The sequence below is a fragment of the Thamnophis sirtalis genome, unplaced genomic scaffold, assembly GCF_051295495.1.
Source record: "Thamnophis sirtalis isolate CommonGarterSnake01/CBP01778 unplaced genomic scaffold, rThaSir2_p1.2 scaffold_1, whole genome shotgun sequence".
Classification (NCBI taxonomy): Eukaryota; Metazoa; Chordata; class Lepidosauria; order Squamata; family Natricidae; genus Thamnophis; species Thamnophis sirtalis.
In genome coordinates, this window is record NW_028261381.1 from 94,444,585 (window position 1) to 94,462,800 (window position 18,216).

At 36.3% G+C, this 18,216-nt stretch overlaps 1 protein-coding gene across 11 annotated transcripts in view; it reads right to left on the reverse strand.

The window, feature by feature from the left end:
• NAV2 (neuron navigator 2) overlaps positions 1-18,216 on the reverse strand; it is a 598,751-nt gene that overhangs the window by 118,020 nt on the left and 462,515 nt on the right. For all 11 annotated transcript variants that reach the window (XM_087719088.1, XM_087719097.1, XM_087719076.1 and 8 more), the window contains one exon: positions 1,570-1,692. In XM_087719088.1, the coding sequence (XP_087575214.1) occupies positions 1,570-1,692 (123 nt within the window). The remainder of the gene's footprint in view (positions 1-1,569; positions 1,693-18,216) is intronic.

The window sequence follows — 18,216 nt, forward strand, 5'->3', positions numbered from 1 at the left end:
AGAACTACAAGATTTGCAGTTTAGCACAACTGGTAGATACCAGATTGATGGAAGATGCAGTGGGCAAAGGTTTTTCATCAATCCTAAAAGTCTAGAGATTTGCTATTAATAATAGGGAACAGTACTACCAAGAAATTAGCTTTATTTGTAATAACACCCTGATGAACAAAATGTCTGTTATTTTTAATTATTTCTTCTCATCATGAGCTCAAATCCTTTTATAGTAATTAAATGTATTACTGATGTGTCAGTCACAGCTAAGGTTTAATCCACATTATGTATTTATTCCATGCCAATAATAAACTAATAAATTTCCAAATATATAACTTCTTTTTTTCCTAATAATCCTGTGCTTTGGAGTAATAGCTGGTCTACCTGATTGTATGCTGAAAAAGGCATGTAACATCTTGCAAAAACAAAATTAAATCTGAAATATATATATATATATATATATATATATATATATATATATGTATGTATGTATGTATGTATGTATGTATGTATGTATGTATGTATGTATGTATGTATGTATGTATATATGTATATGTATATGTATATGTATATGTATATGTATATGTATATGTATATGTATATGTATATGTATATGTATATGTATATGTATATGTATATGTATATGTATATGTATATGTATATGTATATGTATATGTATATGTATATGTATATATGTATATATATAAAATAAAATAGCACAAGAATCCTAACTTAAAACAATACATTTACATATACCTTTGCATACCATTTGTACTTGTCTCACAATGTCTTGATGGAAAAAATAATAATGAGAAGAAAGCTTCTTAGTGAAGCCACTTTAAATAAAGGAGCTTTTGGGGGGACAAAGCTTTGTAATTGAACTTATCCACATAACATTATAAGAAAAAATTGCTTGTTGAGATGCATCATCTTTCATTATTTTAATTAGGATGTTTTACCCCAGCTAACAAAAAGGCAAGCAAAAAGCTTGCAGCAGGGCTGAGGTGCTCTTTATAAGATAATTTTTCCAGCCCTTTTCTCCTTTTTGCTATTATTGCTGTTATTAAATGTGTAATTATTCATTAATAATACAATATGAATTTGTATTTTAGTTTGTTAATTAGTTTAGAAAGAGAAGGAAGAATTGTACATTTGTCCCATATGTTATATGGAGCTATTCTTCTATAGAGGCTATTTGTTTATACCTTATAGGATAGAAATGTCTAATATTAACCAAGTCTTGTTAGAATCGAGAACAGCAGTTACTGCTCTTTAAATATTGCAATATAACATTTTTGTTGCAATTACATTTTTTTTGCTTAGAATTTTATTCTATTAGTAGCGAATGATGAACATGACATTCATTTGTGCTATTGTATAAATACATTTCTGTCCCACTTTACTTGCTGTATCATAGTTCAATTCTTGTCAAAATATTTCAGCCAAACAACAATAAACATTTAAAGTTGCATATTTTTGCCTTGCAATGCTATTTTTTCAAATAATACATTTCTGTCTTGTATCTGCAGTGAAATATATTTCAAACTGAAAAATTTTAAGCGAGAGAGATCATCCTACCTGTCTGCATCACCGAGACCCAGTGAGGTGTTGCGTTGTAAAGTTTCCCTCACAGCAGCCATCCCATCAGGAAGTCTGTTTAATCTTCGTGTATAAAGGCCCAATCCACCATCAGTCATGTACCTGTAAATAATAATAACAATAATTCACCGTTAGTGACATTTCAAAAGGCAACTTTACTTGGAACAGCTTACATTCCGCAACCGATATCTGTGACACCATCAAACATCCACATCTGCCTATCCCATGTCGATATGAGGACAAAAATGCCAAATTCAGCCTGAACACCTCACTGACTGCAACAAATCAAAAGTTAAGCAGGCAAACGGATCAAAATAACATGTACAGATCTAAATTCTATGGATTTCTATGTACCATCTTTTTAAGCTAATTCTGGCATAAACTGCAACGTATTTTGATTAGTTAGTTTATATTCATTATATAAAAGTCTGAAAAATGAGAGCTTGGCAAAGATATATGCTATCAATTCTATCAGGAAATGCTAGTGCTAATTTGCTTACTGACTTAAAACTGACAATTTCCTTCAGAAATAAAGAGGTTAGATAAAACTTACGTCTAGTACTGTGGATGTATATAAACTGAATTGTTAAAGTTTCTGTGATTATCTGCTTCCATGAAGTACAATGTAAGTAAGGTAATTAAGGTGCAGCAAGCATTCCACTCATAGTTATAAAGTAACTAGCTTCCAAGTTACTATTATACCTCTTGTTTGAGCACCACATTCAGAGCCTCAGCTAATGCATACTTGAAGAACCAAGTGTCATCCCTAATGTTTTTAGCAATAAGCACAGAAAAAGACAGTAAACTCAGAACTGTTTGAAAGAATCATTTCCACATGAATGCTGAGTTACTTGGTTGTACTGATAGTATCTGCAGACTGTGATCTACAAGATACTTTGGATGTAAAGAATAGGTGTGTGTATAGTATGGTGTTTATACGAGCCTGCTTTCCAGAATATATTCTAGCATGTAGAAGTTGACCATTCCTGGCCTAGAGAACACATCTCCCCAAATGCCACTGAATACAAACCACTCAGCTATACCCTAATTACTGCTTACTTCTAGCCATCAACAAGAAAGTTTCTAGGAACTTTCTTCAAAGAATTTAATCTCTTGTCTGCAGACAGCAGATAGGTATAGTTCTTCTACACCTATGAACAAATGAATAAAAATAATGCCTTTTATATGTTGGTGTACAAATATTTAACTCTCCCAATAATTGTTTTGAAGTACCCATTAGGATGAAACCAAGCCAATTTTAACAGAGAATGCTCTTACAGAACACTGATACTGGCTATAGTCCCACTGAATTCCAGAAGTATCAGGATATTAATGGTATTAGAGAGTAAAAGCCTCTTGGGAATTGTAAAAAAAAATCAGAACATATGTACATCACATTGGCCTCAAAATCTACTACATACAGGATTGTCAAATCTGCTCTGCCAGAGTTTGATAATAGTAAACAAAATATGAAACCTATTGGTATTTTTAATTAGGCTATCCAGATTGGTTTGCTTATCATTGTATTTTGCTAATTTAATCTTTGCATTGTTTTAGCTGTTTTGTAATATTACAGAGAAACTGAATCTTTATAGAAATATTTGTCAGCCTGCTATTTTGACTCAATTACACACTCTGATCCAGGAAAGAGGAGGGGTGCGGAATTTAAAGGTCCCAAGAGGATAGAGCCAAAATTGGACGCGAAAGTAGTATGTCCCTATGTTTATGTGCATCTTATCTTGACTAATTTAGAGTGGAAACTCTATCTAAGCAAATTCTACTAATTGACCCTATGAATACAATTAATGAAAATCTTGGCAGGAATCCCAATCTAATTCATAAAAAATCCCATCCCAACATGTATCAGATTAAATATTACTGGTCCGTTCCTTGTTATAACTTTTTGTTGTAGTACAACTTCTCTAAAGCCAAATCAGATGCCCTTAATTATTGCAACTAGGCATGAATTTCTATGCAGTTACCTGTAGTTCCCTACCATAAATCCAGAATTACTGTTTATTTGTATGCTTTATTTTGTAACTTGCTGAGTGACTGAACAGGAAGAAATTAGAAAATTTTGGCAACCCAACTGGAATAGGCAAACACAAGAAGAAGAGCCAGGCATGGGGAGATTATTCATTGTTTGCTAAGGGTAATTCACTGCCAACTGCTGCTAACAATTTCCTGAATACAGGAAATAATTATTCCATTCTACTCTGCTCTAGCCAGATCTAGTTCTGGACACCACATTGAAGGACACCGTTCATTCAAAAAGAACAGTAACAATTGGAGCAAATTTAGAGGATGGCTACCAAGAAGATGAGGAGTCTGGAAAGAGCTATAAGGAAAAGTTAAGGCACTTAGCAGTGGTGGGTTTCGAAACCTGTTCCAACAGGTACAGTTGGAATGGGCCCGGTGTCGTCCAAATGGACGTGCACAGCGTGCACATGTGTCTTACCACTTCCAGGAACCTCCAAAATGTTCCAGCTGCTCAACGGAGTATCGCGCAGGCACTGTATGCACCATGCACATGTGCAGAAGCGCTGAAGACTTAAAAGACCGGTAAGAAGCTCAGGCAGGCGGGCCTTCTGGAGCACCGTACCGGAACGGTATCCAGTGCTCTGGGTAGGCTCCAGTACACCCATACCGGGGTGTACCACCTGCAACCCACCATTGGCACCTAGGTACATTTAAATCATAGAAGAGACAGCTAAAAGGGAAGCTATGATAGCAGTCTTCAGATATCTGAAGGACTGTCAAATAGAAGAATGATAGACATTCTTTGTTGTCCAAGACAGCAGATCTAGAACCAGAATTAATAGCAAGATGGGTTGCTACAGGTTCAGCCAGGTTCCGGAGAACCAATAGCTAACGTTATGGCTGGTTTGGAGAACCTCAAAATCGCATCCTTGGCTGCCCCCTCCCACCTCTCCCTGCCCCTCACAGGAGTCTCCATGTGGCCTGTTTTGGATGAGAGGTAAGTGTAGGGCCCGCGTGGAGGCTCGGGGAGAGGGAAAAACAGGCTTCCTGGAAACTCTGGGAGGCCTCTGGAGCCTGGGGAAGGCAAAAATACCCCTCCCCCTGTGGTGCAGGAGGCCAACTAGGCCATACCCACCATGGACATGCCCACCCAACAACCAGGCAGAGAACCCGTTCTGAGATTTTTGAAGCCCACCCCTGATTAAAAAATACAATGAAGCCACTTCAATCTAAATTTCAGAATGAATTTCTAGACTGCATAAACTATCAACCAGGGAACCATGAAGTGATTGTGAGCAAGCTAACAGTTTCTAGATATAGTCAACTAACACATGGGAGCACAGTTTGTAGTATATCACATAGGTGGCAGGTTAATTTGCGCTGCAGAAAAACTAGGAAGCGATGCCTTAATGAACTGACTGACAAAAGAAGGCAGAAGATTCCTATTGCATTTCTAAAATTCTGGACTTCATCCCTAATTTATTTATTAAAACCCTTTATTGAAATCAGTGTGATTCTCACTTTCTTGCTTGTGCCCTGAGATCTGGAGCTTGACAGACATCTGAGGCTGAATAGTCATGTATCAGAAATAGTGCAATAGATCCAGCCCTGAGCAGAAAGTTGAACTAGAAATTCTCTAAATTACCTTCTTATTCCCACCTTTGCATGAACATATAAATACCCTCCTATCTGAGCATTCACTTAATTTTAATCCGATCCAAACTGAGGTTTCCTCATAAATCGTTCTTTATGTCATTCCATTTCCTACTCTGATTCCAGCACCAAAATTCTCTTCTCTTTTCCATCTGTGTCTGTTTGTTTACCCATATAGATCCGGATACAGCTTTCCTCACTGATGAAATAATTACAAGCCTCTCTAGCTAGTCCCATATGTGGAAACCTAATAATAAAGTACAAGTTTCAAGTAATGTGTTTTGCATGGAAGATCTGGATAAATAGAGACTTGAGCAATCTACATACTACTAAAAACTCTTGCTCTTATGATCTTTAACTGGGTGAAATGGTCCAGCACAGGGCAACAGTTTTTGAACCATGTTACCTCAGATTGGCTAATTTACAAAATGTGTCCAAAATCCAGGATCCAAGACTCCTGAGGGAATGAAATATGGGCAAGTTGCAGCTGCTTCAGTGTTACTGGCTACTGTGGCTGAAATGTGATCTTTGTATTCAACATTTTGTGACAGTTTCCAAGCCAGTCTCACAATCCCTCACTCTCTTCCCCGCCAAGCAACAGCAATTTACCTGCTTGCTGGAAAAGGAAGAGGAAAGGAAAGAAGGGAAAGAACAGGGGGGAAGGAACACTGAACAGCTTTCCCGGTCCCTTCTACACCACCACCCCGCACTTCCCCAACCTATGTCATCTCCTGTGCACTTTCCCTGACCTGCACCTTCTCATATGCCTACAGCACTTCTTGCATGTTTTCATGCACCTTTTCCGACCCACACCACTCCATGCATACCTTCCCTAACCTATGCAGGGTTTCTTGTTCACTCTCATGTATCATCCCTGACCCATGCTCCTCCTGCCCACCTTCCTTGACCCATGCAGCATCTCTTTGGAATCCTCATCCATGCTGATCCCCATGCCCCATTCTGACTGTCTTAGCACCTCTCATACACTCCAGCAGCTCCCATGTATTCTTCTTGAACCACATCATTCTCCTCATCCCACTTTATCCATGAGGCAACTCTTATACAACCTAATGACCCAAAGACAGGACTAGTACTGCCCTCAATATTAAAATATAACAAAATGAGTCTAGATCCAAACCATTATTGTTTAAGCAGGATAGTTTCAACAAATGGAGCTCCCACAATTATCTTCACATTTTAAAAAATGCACAGCAATGACTAGAGTACAGAATATTTCAGACCATAGGATAACATGCCATTTCCAATTTCATTGTAAAATCCAAGCAGCAGACATTATGCAGTACCAATATTGATACTGTATTGGAATATTATTAAATGGAGTATTTCTTATAGACTTTTTATAGATTTCCACTTAAGAAAAAACTAATCTGAATATGTTTGGAGTTTATGATTCTCTACATGCTTTCTGATATAGTATCCCAAACCATATCAATATTTTCAGCACATGAGGATTAACAGATTGTAAAATGCAACTGTGGAAAATTTCCGAATGAAGTTTTCACGTTAAAAATAGAAATGAAAGAAGTAAAACAAACAATGAAAGAGAACTGAAAAGTTCTGATAAGCTACATTTTAGAAGCTTTTTAAGTAATCTTAATAACCTTAATTCACACAAGGTTCATATTAAACTAGATATGCTGAAAGTAAAGTTTCTTCATGTAACTAATATGAACAAATGAAGTCCAAACATAAAAAATATTTTTTTTAAATTATGCACATTATACTTAAATAAATTATACAGCTTTTAAAATCAACTGCAGTTTAAATGTCTATCGCTATGGACATTTAACAACAACAACAAAACCTTAAGCCAGTCTTCCTCAAACTTCCTGGGGCTACAACCTTCTGAAATGCATAGTGCAAAGAGTTTACAGTAGAATCCCACTGATCAAGTGCCAGATTGTGGAAAGCTAATCCTAATTTACAGTATAGCGAAAATGTCCCAGGCGTCTCTGAATTTGAATTCCCACCTTCTCTTCCTCTAGATTCCTTACAATTCAACAATACAAATCCAACTATGCAACAAGCAAAAAGAAAACAGTGAAGTTGATACCTTTGGCAAGCGTTCAGCAAAATAACATACTTTACTAAGTCATGAATGAAGCGTTATTTCCTTTCAACCTTTCCGTTGCCGGTCTGAAAACACTGGCCAAATTATCTGAAGAGTCTGAATATGTTCTTCAGTTCTGCAACATTTCTGCCATTGACTGACTTTTCTTTTAAAGACTCTTCTTTGCCAAGGAAGAGGAGGAGGGATAGGAGGGGAAAGAAGAAGAAGAAGAAAGGAAGCTTCCTCTCAGACAATTTAAATGTTATAACTTCTATGCTGATGTTCTTGCAGTAAATGGAAAAAATAGTGCTTTGTTCAGCACTGATCCCATTTCTGCCTTCTGAAGAAAAAAAATCACTGACTTACACTGTCAGCTATAATAGATAACCCCAAACTATAATGCCCCAAACAAGATATAAACTTCAGAAGCAACAAGGAGGAAAAAGGAAAACGTAATGGATGTAAGTCAGCTCTGAGGAGTCTCTACTGGTGCAAGAACAATAAACAATTGTCCCTCTGGAGTTTCACAAAGAGGTTGCTAAGCTAGTTAAAACTAAGGACAGGACTATTCTCAGTTCTGCTCTGTCCATGGGGACAAGACACAATACTTTCCCCTCAACTGCATAAACAAGGAGGTCAGTTTCAATGGCAGTGAGAGAAGCAAGTCTCCAATCTTTCATTTATTATAACGTTTGTTTGCAAGATGTTACAGACCTCAAACTTAAAATGGGAAAAGCAAATGCAAGTGTTAAGAAACAAGGGCATTTCAATGTGATTTTTTTTTAAAAAATAAGAAAATAAATTTTAAAAAAGAATATGCGAGCGAGTGTGTGTGCATGCATATTAGTGTGTATACAGAGATGCACAGGCATTCCGTGAATAGATTTGCTACCATCACTATATTGGACAGAGGTTGACAGTGAATTCTTTTGGGGTAAATAACTTTCCAATGCCTGTTTGTTACAATCAATTTTTCATCTTGTAAAAGTTGATACAGAAATGGAGGCCAAATATTATTTATTTATTAGATTTATATTGCTGCCTATTCGCACACTCAAGTCAAGGTGACTCAAGTCGGCTTACAAGAATATAAAAACATCATATAAGAAACAATAAAACTAATAAAAGAGAGAATCATACACACACACACACACACACACACACACACACACAGTAATAAAACTGAAGTAAATTAAACACTTTTGAAACTCCACTGATTTTAGGACAACTAATAATATACCTACAAATTTCTCTTGAGATCTGTGAGTAGATTAGATGATTACAGAATTATTCCTGTAAACCAGCATCCTCTAACATAGTGCTACATTGTTTTGGACACCCATTGTTCCTACTATCGGAGAACTGCTATGGGGAAGGTTGGTACCATCTAGGCAGCCATATTTAGCTGATTCAGGCCAGATGACAAAAATCTCGTTAAACGTGCAATGATCTACTGTCTTCCTTTTAAAAACAAAATTGTCCCTTCCCATCTACTTTGCTCATGTTCTCCAGATTTTATAATTTCAGGCAAGAAGATGCAATGTTGTGCTAAAAGAACCCTGACACACAGCAGAGAGGTTGCAGTGGAAGATATTCATATTTCTAAGTGGACACAGGTAAAACAGGACCAGGTAAAAGCAGCATGTTTTTCCTCCCCAGTGCAAAAGCAATGTATGTCACATGAGCTGAGTATCAGACAGTCACACACAAAAATAACTTTGAGCCTTAAAGCTTCTCATAATAACAAATTATGGGGCCTGCAGATTAGACTAATGAACAAACCCCTGCATGTGTACACCAGACATACTCAGACTAGTACATCAATGTGTACACAACAAAAGCTGTGTTCACAAACCAGAAGGGGGTTGCCTAATTTAGATAATAACCCTTTATCTGTGACAGAATCTTCTAGCCAGTCAGTTTATACGTTACATATATAAAAATTTGAGAATGAAAAGAAAAAAACCTCCACTGAAGTGCATTTTTGTCCTGCTCTAACCAGGCTAATAGACAAGATTCTTTTCTGCTTTGTTCTGCTCTGAAAGTATGATACCAAATTGAAAATTAATGTTGAATAAGTTGACACTGTGGTACAAAGGTTAATATCATAAGACTGTGAAGTGGTCTTTAAATGACTTTTGGAGGATTAAAGAAATACTGAATTTGGTGGGACTTAAATTGCAGTGAACATAAAAATGGAATTCAACCTTTTTTTTCTTCATAAGCATTTCTGTTTCACCTAATATTTTTCAAATATTACTAAATATCCTATATCAAATATCACAGGATGTGGTACTTTAATGTAAACAGAATAATCGTCTTTTTGCAAATGACAAAATCATCATGATTTGATGTGGATTCTTGATTCATCAGTTTGGGAACTTTTAAACTATCCAGTCTCCAAGGAGTCAAACAGCAGCCATCAGCCATAATCCCTCATTCTCAAAACACCATTCATGTCCCAAATATTACTTTAACCTCCCACTACGAATAATGTACTTTTTACCACCACCCCTCAGAACAAAGGCTCTGTGTGTGTATATATGAATGACAAATGTTTAAGGAAAATAACAGTTGCTGAAAATATGAATACAAAAGTCAAGAGATTTAACATTCTAGAACAGGTGACAGGATGACATTGGATCCTGTTTTATATTGTGTATATTATTATGCTACCATTTGTTGAATATTGCCTTTCTGCTACCACTATTGAAAGTTACAACACAGAGATAAAGCCATTTGGAATTTCTAATATGGTACTACGTTATAATATATGGTAAAAGTTTATAATATAGTAAAAATATACATGATCGTGTTACCAACAATCTAAGAAAAAAATACAGGGAAGTTTAATATATAAATAGAAATAAAACAGCATACAAATTTGTGCTGGCCTACAAAGTAAGAAAATTTCATCCTGTTTCCTTTCCTAGAGGGAAGAATAGTCACTCCCTGGTAACTACTCATTCGTTTGCAAATTATATGAAACAATTCAAATGTGCATTTTTCCAGGAAATACATATTTGAAATTATTCCTTCAAATGTCAGTTTACACAACATCATGCTATCACCTACTTAAATATCCTATAGCAGAAGTTGCATTATTTGTGTGCTACTACAGAAAAACCTTCTGCTTAAATTGATTATAGGTGGTCTTCGACTTATGTCCATTCATTCAGTGACCATTCAAAGTTATGACAGCGCTGAAAAAATATACATAAACCTCAAAGTTCCAGCCATAGCATTGCATAGTTCCCATGGGCATATACAGAATAACAGAGTTGGAACGGACCTCGTAGGTCTTCTAGTCCAATCCCCTGTTTAGGGAGGAAACCCTACACCACTTCAGACAAATGGTCATCCAATCTCTTCTTAAAAACTTCCAGTGTTGGAGCATTCACAACTTTTGGAGCAAGTTGTTCCACTGATTAATTGTTCTAACTGTCAGGAAATGTCTCCTTAGTTCTAGGTTGCTTCTCTTCCTGGTGCAAAGACCAGACAAGATTACCAGTGGGGTGGAATTGAGAAAGGTTAGTGAAACTAACAGTAATAACCTCTGGTAATCTATTACTTTTGGATCAGCCAAAATGATTATAAGTTGGACACTCAGATGTCTATCTCACAATTATGACATTGCAGTGATCTGCAGTCACATGGCTCCCATTTGTGATCTTCTCTGCTAGCTTCCCACAAGCAAAATTAAGTGAGAAAGGTTACAAGTTGTTTCAGTAAGTTACTCTTCCTTTTTTCCCCTGTCCATAGAAACCCTACTGCCTGTGTGTGGCCTGCAACCCACCATCCCCAGGTCTTTCCCAACCTTCACATAGCCTGCAACCAACCTTCCCAAAGTTTCCCCATGTTCCTTACCTGGGAGTCCCCCTCTTCCTACCTAACAACTTGCATGTCCTGGGATTAGGAGCAAATGGGGCTGCCTGGGATTGTTATCATTTGACGTAATACTTTACCACTTAGTGATGGCAAATCTGGGCAGCCCCAGTTGCTATCATAATCCAAGGTTAGCTATACTTTAGATGATGGGACATGGAACAAAATATTTTAAACTGTTATAATCATATGTTCCTTAAGAGGAAATAGTTATTCTATTTAAGCTTGCTTGCTGTATTTCATCCTCTTTTATTCACAGCATTGAAGAACATTGAACCAATGAATGTTGGCTCTCTAAAAATGTGTCTTCTTCAAGGTATCAATATTTTTTTGTTTTTTTCTGTTCATTCATTCATCTTCTCCTTTCCCCGTCTTTATTCCTCCCATTCTTTTATTTTTTATCTCTTATTCAGGAGGACTCTATAGCATTTTTTTCCAACTAACAAATGTTACTAACAGGTGTAAGCTTTTGTCAGCTGCAGCCACCACAGCCTAACACAGTTCTCTTCCTGCAATGTACTCCTCTTTCTTCTTCTTCTTTCTCGCATCTCATGCCATGCCACTGTCTTCCTTCTTATCTTAATTAATTCAGCACCAACAGAACATAAGCATTTTTATCCTGACAGCTAATCACACAGCGTAAGACAATGAGCATCTGTATCTTGCAGTGTGGATGAAATGCTCTGTAAAAAGATCCTCCTTATTGGTATTATGTGTGATCTTAGCAATTCCTACCAAGAAGTAAGAAAATACCACAGATAATAAACTTCAATTGCTTATTGAAACAATTGGGAAACTATGAAGAAAGGAGGTATAATAAGTAAAATGGAAAATAAATTTCCCATATTCAAAAAAGAACATATCATAGTACAGTTCTGAAACAGACTAATGCTACAGTGGTAGTAAGAAAAATTGCACCCTACTTTCTTGGGGGGGGGGACTGTTCCATAAAAACTTTTTGTAACCTTGGCATACCTGCTGGGACAGAGATCTGAGAAATTTCTAATACCATTTCAAGTTGCAACGAGTACTGAAGGGCAGCAGTTGTACATTTAGTGATACAAGTTCCATAAAATCCTCAATCACTGACAATCACACATCATTCATTAAACCAATATATTAATTGTCAGTACAGGTGGTTTCATATTTCCTACATTCCAGTGAATGTTTAGCCTGTTTTATTTCTTTTTTACTCTTCCAGGCTTGTGGTTATAATATGCCTATAACAAACACAAACCATTCAAGGGAAAAACATAATGCAAAGCTCTCAGTTTATCTTTAGCAGCAAATAAATGGGGAGCAATTAATATGACGCTAGTAGCACCTTATTTAATTTTTTGCTTACGTCTTGACTTTGTTGTACCCATCCAGAATCCGCCTGAATCAGAACAAGCTACAAACATTATAAAATAAATAAATGAAATTGCAGCAGAAAAAGGATACTCAATAGTCTATGAACTAATTCAAGAAACCGTCACATGAATAAAATAATGATTTATAGATAATCTCCAAAGGAACAGGAAATGTAGCCGAACACACTGAGGAATTTTAATTAAAATCCGAATAACTACGCTGGTTAATACTTGTTGAATTCTAGGAAATGTATACATTTACAGCTATTCAAGATGATTAAAATTTGAAGTGGCTGAAAGCAAAAGATATAGCTATCATTTCCTAAATATATATATTTTTTAAAAAAATAAAGCTCTAAGGAGAGAAATAAAACCCCAAAGCTTCACTCCAAACTTCAGATCCATTTTATGAGCAAAGGCCAACTACTGCTGAATTCCCTTGCTAACAAAACTTTGTCCCATTCTGCCAATTGCTAGTGCCTCAAACATTTTGTCCTTCCAAGCCTCCTTTGTGAGCAACACTATTTCTCATTATCACTATGAAAAAGAGAACCTGAACAGAATTCTTTTGAAAAGGGATAAAAACAGAAATTAGACTGAATCAGGCCATGTCTTTAGAGATTAAATGCGTTATGTATATGTGTGCAGGATCCTATAGTGGCCTATTGGGTAAAAAAATACTTTCCACCCAGTTTTTACAGCTTTAATTGCTCTTTGATTATCCCTGCAGTTTACATGGCAAGAATTCAGAAGTGGTTTGCTATTGCCATCTTCCTAAGCTGAGTAAGAGTGACTGGCCCAAAGTCACCCAGATGGCTCAGTACTTAAGGCAGGACTAGAACTTATAGTTTCCCATTTCTAGCCTGGTGCCTTAATCACTACAGAATCTTTCTAAGTTATTAGCCACCCTTTTTTTTTTACTTTTATGTGTATTTTATACATAAAGATGACCATTACCAGAAGACTGAATGTCTAATCATTGTTAACATAGCTTTGCATTGTTCTCTAAGTTGTTTTTAATAACACTTGATGCCAAAACCTTTGAACATCTCTGATACATCCATGGCTGGCATGCTTCCCTTGAAAAAGGTGATATGTAGTTTAAGTCATTGTAACTAAATTTCTTATAATAGAAATTCAAAGACAGAGTAGTTGAAATTTGGATTAAACAAATTAACTCCACTACCCAATTTTTGTTTATATCTTGAAACCTCTAAGTTCCTCTCAAACCTCTCAATTTAGCAATCCAGTGCTTAACTATTAGATTGAATAACTTTACTTTCTGTTCATAAAACATATTCAAGTAAAAGCCATTGGAAAGTCGGGTTCCTAGCAAGGAGGAGAAAATATGAAATAATTAGCCATGATGGCTAAATATTACCTCCAGTATTAGAAGCAATATTCCTCTGAAATTATACATTGGGGGTTGCAGTGCTTCACAAACATCATGCTCATGGACTAATTATTAAGGAAACAAAATGCAGTACATGGTCTCATCTAGTACAATTCTGATATTCTTAATGGGGGAGTTAGCACTGTGGGATAGTACTATCTATGCACTTTTTCAAAGAGATAGTAATTTCTGTGTCCACCTTAACTGTCTAACCGCAGACTATTCAATATGTTAGAATAGTATTATATTGTGTTTGGTTTGACTCCAAGTGACCGTATGTACAAATGTTTGCCATCCAGTTCTGTTTTTTAATATTGTCTTTTAACAGCTGGTGGGCACTTTGAGCCAGCATCTGCATGCCTCTGGCACTGACTGTTGCCATGCTTGGAGTTGAACAGCACTCAACATGGAAGTATCATCTATATCAGGAGTCCTCAACCACTGGTCCCTGATGAGGCACTGTTCTGAGGCATGCCAGCAACCTGGCCACTCAAACACACAAAGCCCTATCCATGGGACACAGGTAGCATACAAAACTATGCTCCCTCTGGTTTGTAGAAAAACCTCTCTCCATGGAACTGGTCCCTGGTGCCCAAAAGCTGGGGGAGCTCTGATCTATGTGACACAGCACTGTAGGCAAGGGCATGGCCAGTCTGATTTGATAGTCATGGCAGCCATAGTGGCCATCACCAAATGGTGAGAAAACACTAGGTTAAATATACCAAGATCTAATACATAGGTTCAATAGAATTTAAAAAAAGTCTTTGATGAGCTATTTTAGCTTTTAGTTACTGAAGTGTAAAACCTGTTGATTTCACAACTAGAATGCAAAACTACTGAATTTTAGTTTGGAAAACATGTGAGAACTTTACCTCAATGTCTCTCTCTCTCTCTCTCTCTGTGTGTGTGTGTGTGTGTGTGTGTGTGTGTGTGTGTGTAGATGCAGTTTAAGAAATAAGAATAAAGCACTTTATTTTTTCTAGTGAAACATTAATTCACTGCAGATTTGCATTTTTCTGATTTTTCTTTCTACTAGATTAATGTTAGTGCCAAACCATGCTTTTTACTCCCCTATTTTGTCCACTCATCAAACTTAACTGGCCACCAACTCTTGTCAACTTGATCTTTCTGGTCAAAGACTGGAATGCAAAATCTGCCCACAAGCCCTGCCTTTCAAGAGAAAACAAAGAAATGAATAACCAGTTAACTGGGGTCAATTCAAGTTTCAGTCTGCACAAACTTGAACAGATGAGTGAAATCAAGTCAGGGTGTAGCTCAGTCATAAGCTCTTATGTTGTATTTTGTTGTCATGTAGCCAAAATACTCAATTAACCCAAGTGACTTTAAAAAAAAAAGATATGCACAACTTAAAATATCCTGAACATCAACTTTCCATCTAATTAAAGGGTTCGGTACAATCAAACTGTGAAAGAGCCAACGTGTAGTTATTTAAAAATGTTTAACGCCACACATTTTTTTTGCATGCACATTTTCAAAAGCAGACTCTGTTTTTTGAGTGGGAAAAGCCTGTGACAAAGGGAATGAACAAAAATGTGCCACTAAATATAAAGATAACATAAAAAGTTCTAAAAGTTTCTTATATTTTTGTGGGTCCGTTCCATTTAAAACCAGCTCTTGGAAAACATTCCAGAGGCATTCCACATGTCTACTTTGCAAGCATCCTAAGTGCCATAGGATTACTTTCCTTCTATGAATCAAGACAAAAAAAGAGCAAGGATGAATATTAAGCACAGAGCTTAGCAGCTATTTGGATTTGAGAGGGGAAAAGTGATTTGGAGGTCACACACCCTACCTTTCAGCAGCAACTTAAAGAAGCCACATTTTTTCTTAGAAAAGATGCATTTGATTTAAAGAGTCATCAACAGATATAATGGCATGCCTACATTCACGCTGAATCCCCTGATTTTATTTATGAAATTTTTATGACTGCCTATCTCACAAGAAGTGACTCTGAGAAACGTACAACAATTAAGAAAAGCAATCAATATATAAAAACAATCAATATTAAAAACTGTATCTTATATTATATATTATTTATAAATATAAAAATCATTAAAATATACAAAACAGAAGAGAGCAAATATTAAACATAACAAGGAAGCCATTTCAGAATGTCACAAGTCCCCTGGCACCCTCAGACCAGATGACATAGCCTGGTCTCGAAGGACTTATGGAAACATTAGCAGGGAGGAGATAACCTACATTCTGGGAGAATGTTTCATAAGGCAGGTGCTATGGTACATATGACCTACAGTAGGAGATGACTAGGCTGAGCCCAAAGGAAAGGTCAAACGCATCATCAATCATGAGTCCCTTCATACCCACAAGAGATCTAAGTCCAACCCACCTTGAATTCCTTTGATTCTTACCTACTGCCAATTTGCTTGGACCATTAGTAGTTCAGATTCTTGTAGAGAGCTTAAGTTTGCAATAAATGTTTATACCCATTTGAGCTGCCAGACCTTCAATATTTCCCTGGTGCTTGACACCTACCTCTTGGGACACATCAAGTCCTGGCCAATGGGATTCAAAACATGTCTCCTCTGCCTGATCTTGTGGGATAGACAGATATAGTCAAGGAAAGGCAGTCCTTAAGTGACATGGTCCCATGCCAAGAAAAGGCTTTAAAGATTAAAACCAGCACTTAAAATTGGACCTAAAAGCAAACTGGTAACCAATGCTGCTTATGGAACAGAAATGTGACTTGTGCTATTTCAATACATCTATGCCAGTGCATTCCTACCAGTTGAAACTTCTTGATACTCTCTGCGGGCAGCCCCATGAATGTGAGTTTAATATTGGCAAGTTCAATTATACTGAATTAATTTCTATTCCAGTTATGAGGTTGGAATTTCATGTGATTGTACAACACATTTCCCTGAGACACATAGCCTCTCAAAATGAGGAAATGGCTTCAATGCTGCTGTGTGTAGGATATCTCAGGGTTAATTAGAGATCAAGGTTATCTTGGTGATCAGGAGCAGTACTGGGAAATCAAGGTGATAGGGATGTAATTATGCTTCCATTGTTCATTTATCACAAGAATTATCTTATTTTGGTATTCAGTCTAACAATTTTTGTAATAGAAGCTGAATAATGAAAACCATAGCATTTTGGAGCCAGCTTTTATTGAGGCATTAAATTTACATTAGAGATAGTTAGCTTAAAAGTAAAACTGTTAAGATATGTAATTAAGAAATACTGGCTGGATTTATATAATGCAAATTAAAAATGTGGTTTGCTTTATATGGTTTGACATATAAACATAATCATTATGGACCACAAATGTTATGATTTACAATATGCTGTATGAACTCATACATTATAGTTTGTTTAACAAACCAGAATGCAGTTGGGACTTAGCATAATGTATGAACTCAACCTAAATATTGAAATGAGACTTCTTCTTTCACAGAATGCTATCAAGGGATAGAAGCTAATACAATAATTTTGTCTAAAGCAAGAACAATTTCTACATTTAATCAGTAAATTAAGCTAGCAGCTTGCAAGTACGGTATATATAGTTTAGATGCAAATTCAAACTTCAGTCAAACTTGCAAGTAGCTAAGATGAGCTACAAAGCCACATATCCAAAATCCATGTGGTAGTTATTACTGCACATTATCCATAAGTGTGGTGTGTCAGCTTGTGGTTTCTACTTAAAATCTAATAGAAAGTAAATAAAAATATAGCAGAATGTAGAATTTATGGCTAAAATAATATGTTGATTAAATTTCAGAACAACCAGTGCAGTTAAAACTGACTGGGGGATAATTAATGAGGAAAAGAATGCTAACATTTATTTATAATGTTAAAGCTCTTCAAAAATGTATTCCTTTGCTCTTTAAAAGATGCACATGGTAAGATTACAGGGAAGAAAAACCCTGAAATTTGTGCAGTCGATGTTCTAGTTTCACACCCACTATCTTGCAGATTGTTTGAAATGTGAACATGAACAGAACTGAAACTATTTCTACCCATCCATCTTTCAAATGTCTGGGGGCAAATAAACTTGCTGTGACCTTGGGTAGCTCTAGAGGGAAAGGTATTGCTATATATTCATGGCTAAAGTACAGTTGAAATCATGGGTATGCTAAAAAAGAAATAAGCAGCCTAGCTTTAGTTCCTCAAGAAGGAAACAGATTGAAGAAACAGTGTTATTGCACTGAAAAATCAAAATGGAAATGTTGAATCTAATAAGGCATGCATTCTGCCAAATTTTATTGACTTAAGAGCTCTTGATCACATTTCCCTCTAGTGGACAAATCTGA